The sequence below is a fragment of the Protomyctophum parallelum genome, assembly GCF_964188405.1.
Source record: "Protomyctophum parallelum genome assembly, chromosome: 5".
NCBI classification, from domain to species: Eukaryota; Metazoa; Chordata; class Actinopteri; order Myctophiformes; family Myctophidae; genus Protomyctophum; species Protomyctophum parallelum.
The window spans coordinates 51,061,191-51,076,972 of NC_139702.1; the positions used below are offsets into that span (position 1 = coordinate 51,061,191).

Below are 15,782 nucleotides of genomic sequence, written 5' to 3' on the forward strand. Positions count from 1 at the left end.
AGGCAATAATTGTTTGTTGTTTTATGTAGAAATACATAATTATTAAACAACAAAAAGTAAAAAAGAATTGAACATGTATTGCATATTTTGAAACATATAAGACATTTATATCAGTACTCAGTAGGCTATGAGCAAAGCCACTTCTGATATTTCAGCATCCTTTTTTAAAAGCTGCTAAATTCATCAATAAGGATGCCTGCAGCTGGGCTGGGTTCCAATCTGACCCGACGCTTTTTACTGCACTGTCATGTCATTCCTTCTCTCTCTCCCATCTTTCATGTCTCCATATTACTGTCACTATCAGAAATAAAGCAACTGAAAAATTATCTTTAACAATAAATCGCAACGTCAAAAGTTTTACAGAAACTTTCAGAAAGAAGTTATATTATGGAAGGTGAGTTAGTAGAGTTAGTAGTCTTGTTTGCAATGCTAAAATAACAGCATAGTGGACACAAACAAGTGAAAGAATGGCAATATTGGGCCATGGGCCATGTTAATAATCAAGAACGAGTGTTATGTATCAACATACGTGTTAATCCAACAGTTCAGAGTAGTGCAGTGAGACGCATATTATTGGGTCTATCCTAGTGTCTGAGATTTGTGCCGTTTTCAGCAGGCACAGTTGGCACTTAAATGTAGGGTTATTACAGGGAAAAGGTTCATGGAGGCCTGGCTCTTGGCGCAAGTAAATCTGGAAGGAACAAAGCAATGTACTCTGAAATGAGTAAATCGGTAGTGGAACTAATAACTTACAATGAACTATACATCAGACTCTTACTGTAGTTTGGATCCTACATTTCATGCTCAGTATGCAACTGTTAGGTACCCTTTGTTACTGTAGCTCTACACTAAAGCATGAACACTGTCCTGGCTTACTATAAGGGAGTGCGTAAACATATCCCCAAGCACTCTCTCCAAGAACAACATCCTGTAGATTATCAACTTAATAACAGCTCAAATCTCATTTTGAATTAGCAGTAAGTATCAGAGAAACAGTAGTTGAATGGAATCAAAGAAATGCTGAGGATGATGCTCCTTAACTCTTAACTTAACACTTATTCTTAAGATTTAAAGGTACCATGAACATTACAGGTATCATAAAAAATATATACAGATGTCCCTTCCTTGCATTTTAACATGGGCAGGTCATTCCAGTGAACATATCAATTTAAATAATCTCTATAAATCCACTCCTTGGTCTCTTGGTGATGATGATGGAACTAATACATGAGACTTTGGCCTTCATTTTAAGGGGGCTTTCTCTGGCAATTCCAGTTCTACGGGTCACAAGCATTCTGGTGTTCACCCTTACCAGAGTATTGGGCCACTGCAAGTCGCCATGAGTATTTGGCTTCCAGTTTCCACACAAGAACTGACAAGATGCACAGGGAGAGAAAGAAAAATGGAAATCTACACAACCCCATGAAACTTCACTTAATTTCCATTCTTCTGCACTTCTTCAAATCCTTGTGATTGGCCAGAACAGAGCAAGGACCAGGGATTTGGAATGGGCAGTGACAGCCTTTGACACATTGGTTGACCTTGCAGGGGGTGCAGGGGCTTGGAAGGTCAGAGGTCATCTGCAGCATGCTCAGCAGATGATGATGATGCCAAAGTAGTTCTTGAGCTGCTCCAGGAACATGAAGGTGAGCACTGTGTGAGGAATCAACCGGATCCCAGCCGGAACAAGACCCTGCAGCAGCATTAGACAGATGATTAGACTTGGACTTTAAACACCTTTAACTAAGGATTCAAAGATTAAACAGGGCAGGGTCTTATCTTATTCTGTACTTATTTATATGTAATTCCAGAGAAAAGCTTTTAGTGAAATCTAGGGCAAGAAAAGACCATTGTATAGAGCGTCGCAGTCCCGCCCCCTTTCAGGACGACGACAGGCCCAGGAAATAATTCCCCATGCATTTTTCCCATAGACATCTCAAAAAGTATTTATTTAAAGATCTGTAAGCCTCGAACAAAGCCAACTCGGATCGTGACAAATCATGACAACACACACAATATTTTGGTCGGAACAGTTTGAGGCTTACAGATCTTTTAATAAATACTTTTTGTAATGTCTATGGGAAAAATGCATGGGGAATTATTTCCTGGACCTGTCGTCGTCATGAAAGGGTGCGACGCTCTATTGTCAGTGAATACTCAATACTCAAATTTCCTATGATATGGAATATTTCATCCAAAGACATAATCTATACACCCGATAGACAGAGATGTGCATGTGATGGGCTCAAACCTTGTAGAACGCCATGGGACCCAGTTTAGCAGTGTCTCGCACGCAATGCATCACCCCCTGGTAGACACAAACACACATACACACACTTAAAACTGACATTAGAATAGACGAGAGGTTGGAGGAGAGATGCAGAGAGAAATACAGTAAATGAGGAGTAATATGGAATGAGGCCCTCACCGAGTACTCTCCTTTAGAGTTCATGAGCCTCGTCTTCATCACATCCAGAGGTTGACACAGGAATGTAGCACAGCCTCCCTGCAAATCAAACGTTTATAAGTGGCCATGTGTATATCAAAGGTGTGAAAGTAAACCAGAGAGAGAGAGAGAGAGAGAGAGAGAGAGAGAGAGAAAGAGAGATCATGGAACTGTAAACATGAAATACCTTATAACATTATAAATCCAATATTGGTACAATGGTAATGGTGGCGGACTGATACTCACAGCAATGAAGCTAGAGAGGAAATGTGTGAGCATGTTGTCTCCCATCAGGCCTGTTCCCACCACCAGCTGCTTGGCCTGGTCATAACATGCCAGCTAGATGGAACAGGATTAACATTAATGTTAAAAGAGCATTAGCTATTATGCAATGATTATGTTCTGACTGTATTTAAGCAGGACAGTAGAGGGTACAGTAGAGGCACCGCCACACGGTAACTCTGTCATTTCTCTACCGTTTCGGACGCAGGGCGACTCGCCGGAACCAACCGGGCCAGCACCCTGGGCGCGTTCCTGTGGGTCTTGAACGGTGTCCCACGGTGACCAGTGCTCTACATACTGTACATACTGTAGCTCACCTGTCCCACGGTGACCAGTGCTCTACATACTGTAGCTCACCTGTCCCACGGTGACCAGTGCTCTACATACTGTAGCTCACCTGTCCCATGGGGACCAGTGCTCCTCTACATACTGTAGCTCACCTGTCCCACGGTGACCAGTGCTCCTCTGCTGGATGCCATGGTAGCTCCAGAGAACAGTTTTCTCACACCCTCTACAGGACAAGGAAAGGTCAGGCTTTTATCAGGTGATCGGAAGATTAAAAAAGATTAATTTATTCAAGGGTAAATAGCATAGAATTAAGTAGATTTCCATTCTGGTGGGTTGTACAATCCTACCTTCCCTGAAGACTCTGACAAGTCCATCGAAAGCGTGTTTGTAACTGAGAGAGACAAACAAAAACACAGGTCATACAACACTCATGCAATACTCACAAGAAATGTCCAGCAGCAGCGACCGTCAAGAGTTGTATATGCGTAGATTGTTGACTATATCTTTGTAGTTTTGAACGTGGGACCTTTTGTTCATAAAGCATTGACACACATTGACAACAATCCTGTACAAAACTGGACTCACTTTCTCCTCAGCTCTGGTGGTAGCTTAACATCATTCTGCATCCTTCAAAGAAACAGGAATTACGGTAGTTTAGTTTTGCTGTTCTGACACCAACTAGTAAAATGGATAAAAAAATGAGGTCATCAAGTGTGACAATGTCGAGATAGTAGCATTAATAACACCAGGAAAGATTCTGGGCATTTGTAGGCTTTGTAGCACGTAATTGCGGATTGGTGACAGCTGTGTGTATGCATGTCTTTATGTACTAGTATGTTATTTGCATTTTATACAGCAGACACTGTAGGTGTCCAAGAAACATTTCCTTGAAATTAATTTCATAATAATGGAAGGAAATGTGTATGAATTCTTGCATTCTTACCGGACATTCACCATGTCTGCTGGTGTACCGATGAAACCACCAGTGAAACCTGTAGGCAGAAACAGAGATGTCAGAGAGAAAGACAGTATGTGTGTATGTGTGCGTGTATGTGTGTGTGTGTGCGTGTATGTGTGTGTGCGTGTATGTGTGTGTGCACGCTCTTACCGCCAAAAGCTCCCAGCATGACCTTCTGGTAGAAAGGCATGGGGCCTTGGTTAGTGCTGCCCAGCATGTCTCTCACTGTCTCATAAATAGCAAACCTAGTCAAGGAATAGGACAGCTATGGACAAAGAGCAGAGCAGAGAGATAGATTAAGATTAAGAAGCAAAAAACACGTACCATGAGAGGAAATGAGTATCAAAAATATAAATGGAGGAAATGCAAGGAAATCAAGACAAATGGGGTTAAATAGATTTAGCAGTCTGAATTATAGTCACTCCTCACAGACTACACTTCATCCCACCACCAGGGGGAGCCTCTGCTATACTAAATCCAAGACATGGAGCTTAAAACCAGGCATGGTGTGCAAAACACATTTTACTCCATTGGACAGATTTTGTCCGAACATCACTCAAATCCATATACATTATCCCAGTCATGAGATCTGTCAGATTTTTCATATTCCATACTGAATATCCTGTTTGAATTAGGCTATAATCAATTGCTGTGCCTGCCTGTATCCTAAACATTAACCCATTATACCAGGAAAGTCAATTTAGATTGTATACATTGGCCATTTAAAAATAGGAGATATACAAGCTCACAACGTGTTGTGCCGTGCTGCTATTTCTTTTTCTTTTTTTTTTTGCATTTGTGGAATCGGCCTCAGGGTTAAGCCAGTGACAGTGCCTCAGCCATTCTACCACCCACCAATCCAATTTATTCTCTCATATTCTCTCATGGGGACAGCCACAGGCAGCAGGGTCCCACTCCCACCTTCCTAGTTTTCACTACTTTATACTGTGGGGAGGGGGTGGGGTGGGGTGTGCAGACATGTGTGCGTGTGTGCAGGGCTGAAACAGCCCCACTGCAGAACATGCTAAACTATTTTATATTCTAAATCCATTTGACCTTTATTCGACCAGATGCTTCCGCTGCAGAGGCTACATTTGTCTTAAGTGTTGAAAAGGGCATTGTCCTATAACAGACACACAGGATCAGAGGCCAAGCAAATATAACTGTCTTCAATGGTCTTTCATAAACCACTTGAACTTTGCAAAAGTCCTAGATACCCTAGTCCTAGATACTCTCACATGTGCACGCACGCACGAATGCACACGCACGCACACACACACACACACACACACACACACACACACACACACACACACACACACACACACACACACACACACACACACAAACACAGACACACACAGATTAGATTTGCGTCTACTTAGCTGCTGCAACCCTTTTAACGCCCATTAGAACTGCCTGTCCTTATTTGACTTGTAACAATATTAGATATTATACAGATGCTATCAACACAATTGGGTGTAACTTGTTACTTGGGCGATAGTACCTACTACTAGGACAGTGGTTCCCAAACTGGGGTGCGTGCACCCCTTGTGGTGTGCGAGCGCCTTCTAGGGGGTGCACGACATGAAAAGGCTAATAATGGTGGTGCTATAGTTTTATTTTAAAACTAAATATATATAACAGATTATGCCAATATATGGCAAGTATATGCTGAATAATATAGCCTGGTGCATGGCCAAATAGGTCTGGGAAACGCTGTACTAGGATATTGGTTACATATTTGGTTTTGGCCTTGACCTGACAGGAAATTGCTTTTTTTGTCTTTACAAAGACACAGTTAGGAAATAGAAAGACGCAATATAAGATGTCACAACTCACAAGAGAATAGAACATTAACCTTAGAATTCACTAATAACAATATAAGTGAGACAATTTATTTTATTTTATGGTGCAGTACATTAGATGATGTGCCATTGATAAATATAACACAAAAATAATTACATTTACATGCTGAGCTTTGAATCTTGTTCATTACTTTAGTGATTTCACTTAATTCAAATATCACTTATTTTTTTGTTTTGTTGTGATAATCCTCTCTACTATAGAGTGTGCTGACCATAGTTCCTCCCTGTCACCAGTTAACCCCTGGGGGTCAAAAAACCTTAGGTTTCGTTTTTGGCTCTCTATCCTGATTGGATGAAAGGCTTAGGTCCCAGCCAAAAACGAAACCTACGTTTTTTGAGTGAAATCACTGAATATACCTTTAAACCAAAATATAGTGTTCTTTACTTTATCTCAAATATGTCATCAGAACATACTGTACCATGTCATGTAATGTAATGTTTAGCTGGGTTAAGTCTGTACAGTCAATTCAGTTCAGCTGTGATAAGGCTGTATAATCAATTCAGACTTCCGCTAAAGAAGGGGTCAGGGTGCACACTGAGAAGAGTTTGTACAGTATGTATGTATGTATGTATGTATGTATGTACCAACAACGTGTACTATGGGATGTGTAGTACTCTTGCGTACAGGGAAGCAACTGCAAGTCTATTGGTGTACTAGCACAGGGGTTCTCAACCTGGGGGTCACGACCCATCTGGGGGGCTGGAAAATGGGAATTGAGAGTTTACATCCTTAATAATTACTTGCGCAAGCAGAGCGCGCAAGTAATGTGATCGGCCTGGTCCATTTGTCGTGACAGCCGTTCCGCCATTTCAGGACCCCCCCAGAAAAACATCAAATCTGTGCCCGTATTGCTGGACCAATGATGACGAAATGACCATATCTCTTACGTCATCATTTAGAGCTGGTCATACACGTATTTCTTACGTCATCATTTAGAGCTAGTCATACACGTATGTGTATGACTAGCTCTAAATGATGACGTAAGAAATATGGTCATTTCGTCATCATTGGTCCAGCAATACGGGCACAGATTTGATGTTTTTCTGGGGGGGTCCTGAAATGGCGGAACGGTTTTTTTGCTGTCACGGTTTTTGGACCAGGCCGATCACAGAATACTGCTAATCAACTTACAACTACACACTTTATACAGTATAGAGTATAGAGTATATAGATATACGTATATAGTATATGCCTATATACGTATATAGATATTGTATAACTGCTCTCAGTAATGACGTATGTAATACAACATTATGATTCTGGAATGTATAAAAGTCACAACGTGTCAAAAATGTTACCATAATTATTATTAATATTAGTGTGGTTTGCAAAATTAAAAATATATCTAAGTATATAATTATATATGCAAAAACTAAGTTATAATATCGCAAGAAGCTCAGTCATTTAACACTCTCCGAGAAAGACGCAGACAGACTTGGCCATATCAACAATCCAGATCATTTGACACGTCCACGGGGGAAGGCTAGAAAGGGTGAAAGACTCTCAGGTGTACCAGTTAGCTGGGGTGACTCTCAGCCAAAGACTCTCAGCTATCCTATGCACAGTGAAAGAAGGAAGATATTGAAACCAGGACTCTCCGAGGAAGACGCAGACAGACTCGGGCATATCAACACTCCAGATCATTTGACAATTTCACACGGAAGCCTGTTGTAAACACAGATCTAGATCAATAGGAAACCTAGAGAGAGAAATGATACGATTACGACAATCACCTCTTGAAAATCCTAATATACGTAAAATAACTCAATTACCATTAAAACATTCATTAAATATTGGATTATTGAACGTCAGAGGTTATCTACCACATTTAGAAGATATAAACTCAGATTCCCAACTCGAAATGTTGGATCTAATAGCTTTTACTGAAACACACTTAAAGAAAAATAATAACATTACTTTTAAATTAAAAACAACGAACACGAATTACAATACAATGAGGAATGACAGAGAAAAAGATATAGGTGGGGGAGTTATGTTTGCTATAAAAGAAGATATTTCCATTGAAAGAATTCCAACTGAAAGCAGGATATTAGAGAAAGTAGAACATATATGTATACATGTAAAAGATAAAAATATATATATCATTCTTATGTACAGATCACCTAAAACAGACCTTTCAAAATTAAACACATTTCTCGAATACATGATACAGTACATATCATCTCCGACTTCTACAATTTTGATAATAGGAGATTTCAATGAAGACCATAATACTGAGATAGAAAGAAGTATAAAGACCTACATGTCAAAATTAGGCTTTAAACAATTAAATACAAATCCAACTACAGATTACGGAAATATTTTAGATCATGTATATTTTAACAAATGTGAAAGTATTATTATAGAAATTGAAGTTAGAGACACATATTACTCTGACCATGATTTAGTATTAATATCACTATAGTCTAACATGAAATAGATTTAAAATTAAAATTAAATTTTTAATTCAGTTTATATACTTTTTTTTATAGGCGTTTACATACATAAATTAGATAGGTAGTAAATAGTTACACCTAATAATTACACATTTCAAATGTTCCTTCACAGAGATATTGAGATTCCACCGTTTACAGAAAAAGTATACTGTATAACATATTTTAATTCAGTTTATATACCTTTTTTTTCAACACATATAAATGATTTATTTGTCTCTGAAAAACAAAAAATGGATCCAGAATATATCTACAACAATAAAACAGTATTTCTTATATAGATAGAAACTAGAATCATACTTAATACTAAATGATTACATGTATAGTAGGTAGCAAATAATTACATCTAAACATTAATCATTTCAAACGTTCCTTCACAGAGATACTGAAATTTGGCAGTTTACAGCGGGCGAAAAGATTACATGCGCGCTCTGCTTGCGCACTAGTTGGCCATTTATGGCCTACTAGTGTGCAACAAGCAAGTATGCACTCGACAGAGTGCAGTTCTAGTTATATCTGGTTACAGTATATGATGTATTTTCTCTATTATTAAGGTTATTGTAAGGTTATTAAAAATGTAAACCTGTTTTTTATGTGTCCCTTGTTGTCTATGTCATGTCTGTAAGATCATTGTTGAAAATGTCCTTTTGTATACAGGGCTTTGATTGATTGATTGAAATATTTATTAACAGTTTGCAGAATTTACAGTACATTTCAAGCACAAACTCAATACAAAGACTGTTAACTGTGAGTGGACGACCCAATTAAGCATTACACTTGTTTACAACAGGGTCCACATTGTTCAATTCATCAAAACATTTAGAGACAGACAAATAGACATGGCGCTATTGAGAAAGACCCCCTGGTCTCAAGGGATTCCCCTGAAATAAAGGTTTCAATCAGTGATGTCAGTCGACTCTACAACATATCTGTGACATGATTTGCATCACAAAATTTGGCAAGGTTTCAGCAGGACCACAGCCACTTTGACTTCCAATTTCAATTAACAAAAGTTGTAAGCTGTAAAAAGAGGCAGCATTTCAGCCTTCTTGTTTACTGTGTTATTTTGTGTGTGTGTTTTATTACATTAAACAAATCAATATTAGAAATTTGAGTGCCTTAATCTGTCATCAGTCATCCAAAAATGATAAACGTGGGAATTGGAAAGACATAACATGTACAGTACGAGGCAAGCTTTTCATCCATGACTGCAGGTGTGAATATAACCATAGAGAAATAGTAGCTGAATCAACTAACCACAGAGAGCTATCAGTGGACTCATGTTGACAGGGGGAACAAAAGATCTACAAACATGCCAAACCAAACACGAGCTAGAGGGAGATGATAAGCAGTTTTATGTAATGCTGACTGGAACAGAATTCTTCTGGAATATTTAGACCTAGAGCACACTGAACGGTGCATTAAGGCATGGTGCACAAATACATATACACGTCATCCACACGAGCACACAGAACACGCTCATAAACTCACCTGTCTACAAAGAGAGGCAGAGAGGCCATTATATAGAGCCAGCAGTCCATCATTCTTCACCACATGGACAGCCATCCCCATCATCCTCATCTTCACCTCCTGCTGTGTCTGCAGGTGCACCTGATGACAAGCAGAAGCCTACATTAGAGCTGTTGAACATGCTGAAAGAGAATGTCAATTGGTCTACTATCTATCAATCTGGGAACCCAAACAACGGAAAAACAGCACCCCAACAGTCCGTCTCGAGAGACTAATTGACTTGTCTATAGACCATAGAAGTGTACACACAATGGAATGAAGACAAACAAGTGATGTTCTGAAGATTAAATCAATCTGATTCATGTCCTAATCAGGGGTTTAAATATGAGTATCCCGTGTGAGCGCCATAACTTTGGGCAGAGGTCGAGGAGTTATATTGCACTTTTGAGCTTCCCGCGATACAGTCTTAATTATTGTATTAACATACTCTACCATAGAGTTTCGTTAAAATAATGTTTTATTATGCACACACAAAGTTATGGGTTGCAGCTTTTCTAATGTCTTTATCTGCATACAACTTTTGAGGACAGACTTCGAAAAAACATGCGACCAGTGCACGGCTGACCAGTAGGTTTGAATGAGTGAGGTTCAGAATACACTAGGTTCAACTCTACAGTGGAGTGCAGATTCATACAAATAATATAAAAAAAATATATATAGGCTATGTATATATCTGAGTGTTTATTTTAACTCTGGGGGCGTAAAAATAAACCTGGCCATTCTGATCTGTTTCTACTCTCAGCATTAAATTGACTCTCAGGACTTTACCGCACACATTAAAAAAAACTTTAGGAGGGAATGCAGCTTCAGCGTGCAGCCAGTTTGCTAAAGTTGGCTCTGAATGATAGGCATTATAACTGTGCTACACAGGTGGTGCCAAGGTCACTCAATAAATCTCTAAAATGGTAGATTGAGGAGCGCACACACAAACACTCACACATGCACGTTTTAAAGTCACACAAACAAGCAGAGCTCAGCGAACAACCATTCTCCTCTGTATGTTTGTGAATTGCCCTTGTCAGTGAAGGTCTTATCTATAAACCTGGGCTTCATTCCAACTGTGGCCTCTGCCTGCATTCAACCAATCAGCACTGAGAATGCCTGAGTTTGAAGGCCACAGAGCCTTTCAAAACATAGTCTTGTGTAGCCAGACAACTACTCCACAATCTTCAAATGCTATCTGTTCATAATTGCATTTATTAATTCCTATTTCTGCTCAGCAGCAATACGCTATATACTGTATAGTGTATATGCTTTGATTATTTTGATGTATATTAGGATAAATTAGCGCGACTGTCGGAAACGGAAGCGAGGAGGAGGCTTCACATGCGCTTTCTCACTTGATCATGATCAGAGCTTCCATGCTTCAGACTGTACGACGGAAGCATTTTAATTTTGTGGGAGGCAAGTTACAGGCAACAGTCTTAGCACGCGAGTAAAAGCAGCCATGTCTTTCCACTGATTGCGTTGGATGTTTGATTTGGTATGATTCCATCAATCACTACTTTATTATCTACCAGTCTTGATTCAATCATGATCAAATTTCCTCCATTGTTCAACCAGTAGAATTTTGCCAGTCAGCACCAGATATTTTAACCCATTCTGACCGGGCACCCATTTTGGTGTCAGCATCATGTTATGCTTTAGCTATTTAAAAATAGCAGATCTACAAGCTCTAGACCTACAAGCTACGAGCTTGTAGGTCTGCTATTTTTGAAAAATCGAAGAGCGACTGACATTTTTAGAATCTGATCTCAGGTCAGAATGGGTTAAAAAATAGATGCCTCATTGGCCGCTGCATTTCGTTGGAGCAATGTGTGTGCAAAAAGGGGCAAAGGGACAAAGCTTGGCAAGCTTCCGCTCATGCCTCCTGCTATGCTTCGCAAGGAATCTCAGGAAGATTTTGCCCCCTCAGAGCTGGAAGAGGCGCCCCCCCCCAGAGCCGGAAGAGGCGTCGCCGTCTATCTTTACATGTCTATGGTCAGCACTGTGCCGAGTCAAATGCCACGTTCTGATCATGAGAGCAGAGAAGAGGACAATGCAACAGTGCTGCTTCATGGTGTTGACTGTTGATACACTTCCATGTTACATCTATAGCAGAGTGATACATTCAGAGTCTAGTTAGTCAAAGCCAAATCCCTGAAGAACAGTAAAACACCAGTAAATCACATGTTCTCTATTTTAAATTACACTGCAGTGCAATTAGGCTAAACTATATTTAGATTTAGGGAAAAAAATCGCAAATCCACTTTGTTCAGATGCAGACATTTGAATAAAAACTGATGTTGCTCAGCAACAGCTGTGTGCGTGATTTTTGTTCATGATATACAGTATGTATAGTATACATACTAATAAATGTATACATTGTATACATTTATTTTTTCATGATTGTGTGTGTGTGTGTGTGTGTGTGTGTGTGTGTGTGTGTGTGTGTGTGTGTGTGTGTGTGTGTGTGACTGTGTGTGTGTGTGTGTGTGTGTGTGTGTGTGTGTGTGTGTGTGTGTGTGTGTGTGTGTGTGTGTGTGTGTGTGTGTGTGTGTGTGTGTGTCTGTGTGTGTGTGTGTGTGTGTGTGTGGACAGACACAGAGATACGGTAGAACTGGAACCATGTATCCCGACCACACAGTACAAAACTCCAAACTCTTTCAATCATTCTCTCTCTCTTGAATCGTGTACACTGTGGAGAAATGTGCTGCCAAAAACTCACTCAACTGTGTGTGTTCATAGAGCGAGAGAGATATTTTGCTGCTCCGGTAGCAGCGAGTCCTACCAGACCATAACCACCATCTACATTCATCAGCCACCGTCAATAAGTTGAGACAAGCTCACAGGCCTAATACTTGTTTCATATGTAGAGGTGGGACAGCCTTCAACATTCCCTGATGAAGGCGTAGCGGCCAAAACGTTGTTTTCATGTCTTAATCTGCTGCGTCCTAAATAAAATATTCTGCGAGTGCGGCCACTTTCTTGTCAAGATTCCCTCTTCAGGGGGGGAAACTTGGGAAAGACAACAAGGTTGTATTTCTAAACTAATGGAGTGGACTAATGGCACAGTATCTAGACAAGGGGTGCTCAAAAGGTAGATCGCCAGTAGATCACAAAGGCTGTGCAGGTAGATCACATGCCACTAAAACATGATGATATATAATTTAAATAAAATATTTTTGGGATCTGCCACCTGAATTAAGGTAACTTGATTGATTTACATCAAAAAGGGCCTGTTCACCTACAATGGAATACTTTGTATTCAAGAATGCTTAGTAGAAACATCAGCATTACAAAGTTATATACAAAAAACTAAACAAAAAACATACCCATTTCCCCCTCTATTTCCCATCCCAAGTCTGTTCATCTGATAATGCCATAGCAATACACAGGCACAGTTTTAAACTATTTTCAGCAATGGGATCATTTGTTTTCGGTGGGTAGATCTTGTTGAGCTAGTCATTTTGAAAGTAGCTCTGAAGTCAAAAAGTGTGGGCACCCCTGATCTAGAGTAGACCATTATCCACCACATGACCATAATCCAAGACTCTACTGCTAACATCTTCCTAGAAAATAGCCAATCTACTTCTATTTTCAACAAATGTTCCCCCAGAATATGAATGCTAGTGTTCCAAGTAATTACACAATAATACTAAACTAATAAGATTATTACCCCACTGCACTGCAGGCTATGATGTACTGCACATGTAATAACAGTGACATTTTTCCCAAGTAAGCCTATACTGCCTTAAGCTGTTGTTTAAGGCTAAAAGTTTAACCCGTTAAAGTGTGTCCTCTGTTGACTGCAGTCAGCGGTGAACCAAAACAGAGAGTGCATGCTGTCATGACATGTGTTGTGTGACCTTGGGGCTTGGAAGGGAGAGTGATTGTGTTGAATGTGTCTTCATCATATTAACGGTATAACCTAAAATAAATCCGTCTTCAAAATCAAAAATTTCACCAGCATGAAAATGTGACACTGTCACTCACAGACCCTAAAAGGCTGTGGGTCATGTCACTATAGCAGAGGAGTCAATACAAAGAAAATGATAATAACAAAAACTATTAGAAGGGGTGTATCACACTGACTGAGACATCACTTTAAGGAAAGAGAGACTAATTCAACACACAATGTTGCAGGTGTTTGAAAGAAATTCGCGTTTGCGACTTGCGTACTGTATTCTCTACATTGTGTATAGACTAGAATGCAGTGGTTCACAAAGTGGGGTACAGGGACGGTGGGCCCAGGGGTCCTTGAAGGGTTTCCAGTGGGTTCCCACTCCCAGACAAATGTGTTAATATATAGCATCATAATCAATTTAACAACTGGTTAACATTGGCCATTTTCAAAGAATCATGGAGGAAAGGAAATATTTTTTTTTTAATGTTGTATGGGGGTCACTGGCATAACATACTTTTCAGATGGGGGTCCGTAGCCACTAGTAGCAGGACACATGATTAATGTGGGGGTCATTCATTGACATGAAAACATATTTGAGAACCACTGCAGTAGTAGGACAGATGTTCTTAACACTCTTCAAGAAACAGCTGGAAGCCTCGTCCGCACATACTCTAAGGTCCGCAGACTCCGCACACAGGTCTCAAGGTAATGCATATTGTACCGTTACTGACTCCATAATAACCGAGTATAGTTACCTTGATGAGATCCAGAGGATGCGTGCAGCATGCGGCCCCGCAGGAGGCGAGCCCCCCGAAATACCAGCGCGACATCCGTTTTTCCGTCATGTTTTCACTTTCCACACAGACAGACAGACAGGCTACCCGGGACCGTACCAAACAAACGCAGTGACTTCCTCCTATATCTAATGTAATCAGTGCCTGCAGACAGTGCTGGCTGCTGTTCTGCTCTGCTGTCCTCCTGGCTGCGAGTGCGTTCCAATCCACACTTAGCACGGGTGTGTAGCTTCGTGGTTCCAAATGATACACTCGGAGTCTCGGACTCGTTAATCTTCAAACATACCGGGCGGTCGAATGCGTCACGGTGAAAGGGGACTTTGGGTTCCCACCAGCAGCTCCACGCGCAGTCGCGCGCACGCACGCCACATCATGTCCCAGCAGCACATCACTCACGGACGGTGGATGCGTGGAAGCTTCTGCGTGCATGCAGGGTCAGCGCGTGATAGGAAGGACTCACAGGAGCAGATCATTCAGAGGGGGGGGGGGGGGGGGGGGGTTGTATCTGTCTGCGAGAGCTTGCACGCGCAGCCAATTGCCACTGCGGACAGAGGAGCTGCCTTCCCGTGGTGGTCGATCCAAAGTTCGCCGACGTGCACGTGAAAGAAGTGTGTGTTTATTATCAACGAGGTCTGCTTCAAACGCCCCACCGGCTACTAGCTAGTCTTCTTCTACGATGTTCACCCCGCACCAGTGTAGCCTCAGCCTGCCTACACAACAACCTCACAATACACCCCACTTTTATCATTCATTGTCAACAGCCCTGCGGTTTTTAAAGTGACACGCACCCTCCTTCCGGCTGCATAGACATGCAGGAACACCCTGTCTCTTTAAGGAGAAACGTTACAACATTCTCGAGAGACACGTTCTGCTAAAGTCAACCATTCTTTCTCTCTCTCTCTCTCTCTCTCTCTCTCTCTCTCTCTCTCAATTTCAAATGAGCTTTATTGGCACGAGAAAACACGCGTTTACATTGCCAACGCAAAAGTGGAACAAAACAATCGAGATAAAACAATGTATATGCAAGAAATCACACCCGTGTGAAGTGAGGGGCGCTCTTATCATCTTACAACATCGAGGACAAAACAAACATGGGACAAAACAAACATTAAACTCTGTTCATTGTTAATGGCATTTAATGTTTGTGTGAGTGACAAAACAAACATTAAACTCTGTCCATTGTCAATGGCTTTTTGTCTAAGGAAAAACAAACATTAAACCTGTATATAGGAGGGGCTAGCTCCCCTCAATAAATATTGAATATATTGGAATAAAA

The 15,782-nt window shown here is 40.6% G+C and overlaps 1 protein-coding gene across 1 annotated transcript; it reads right to left on the reverse strand.

Annotated features, from left to right (window-relative positions):
* Positions 1–313: 313 nt before the first annotated feature.
* On the reverse strand, positions 314–15,202 carry slc25a10b (solute carrier family 25 member 10b). Its single transcript, XM_083764743.1, has 11 exons — positions 14,468–15,202; positions 9,788–9,907; positions 4,125–4,239; positions 3,960–4,008; positions 3,602–3,643; positions 3,364–3,407; positions 3,169–3,239; positions 2,693–2,785; positions 2,429–2,506; positions 2,252–2,308; positions 314–1,693 (listed from the first exon to the last, which is right to left on the reverse strand). The coding sequence occupies exons 1-11, from the start codon at positions 14,555–14,557 to the stop codon at positions 1,592–1,594; spliced, it is 861 nt and encodes a 286-aa protein (XP_083620869.1). The 5' UTR covers positions 14,558–15,202; the 3' UTR covers positions 314–1,591.
* Positions 15,203–15,782: the final 580 nt, after the last annotated feature.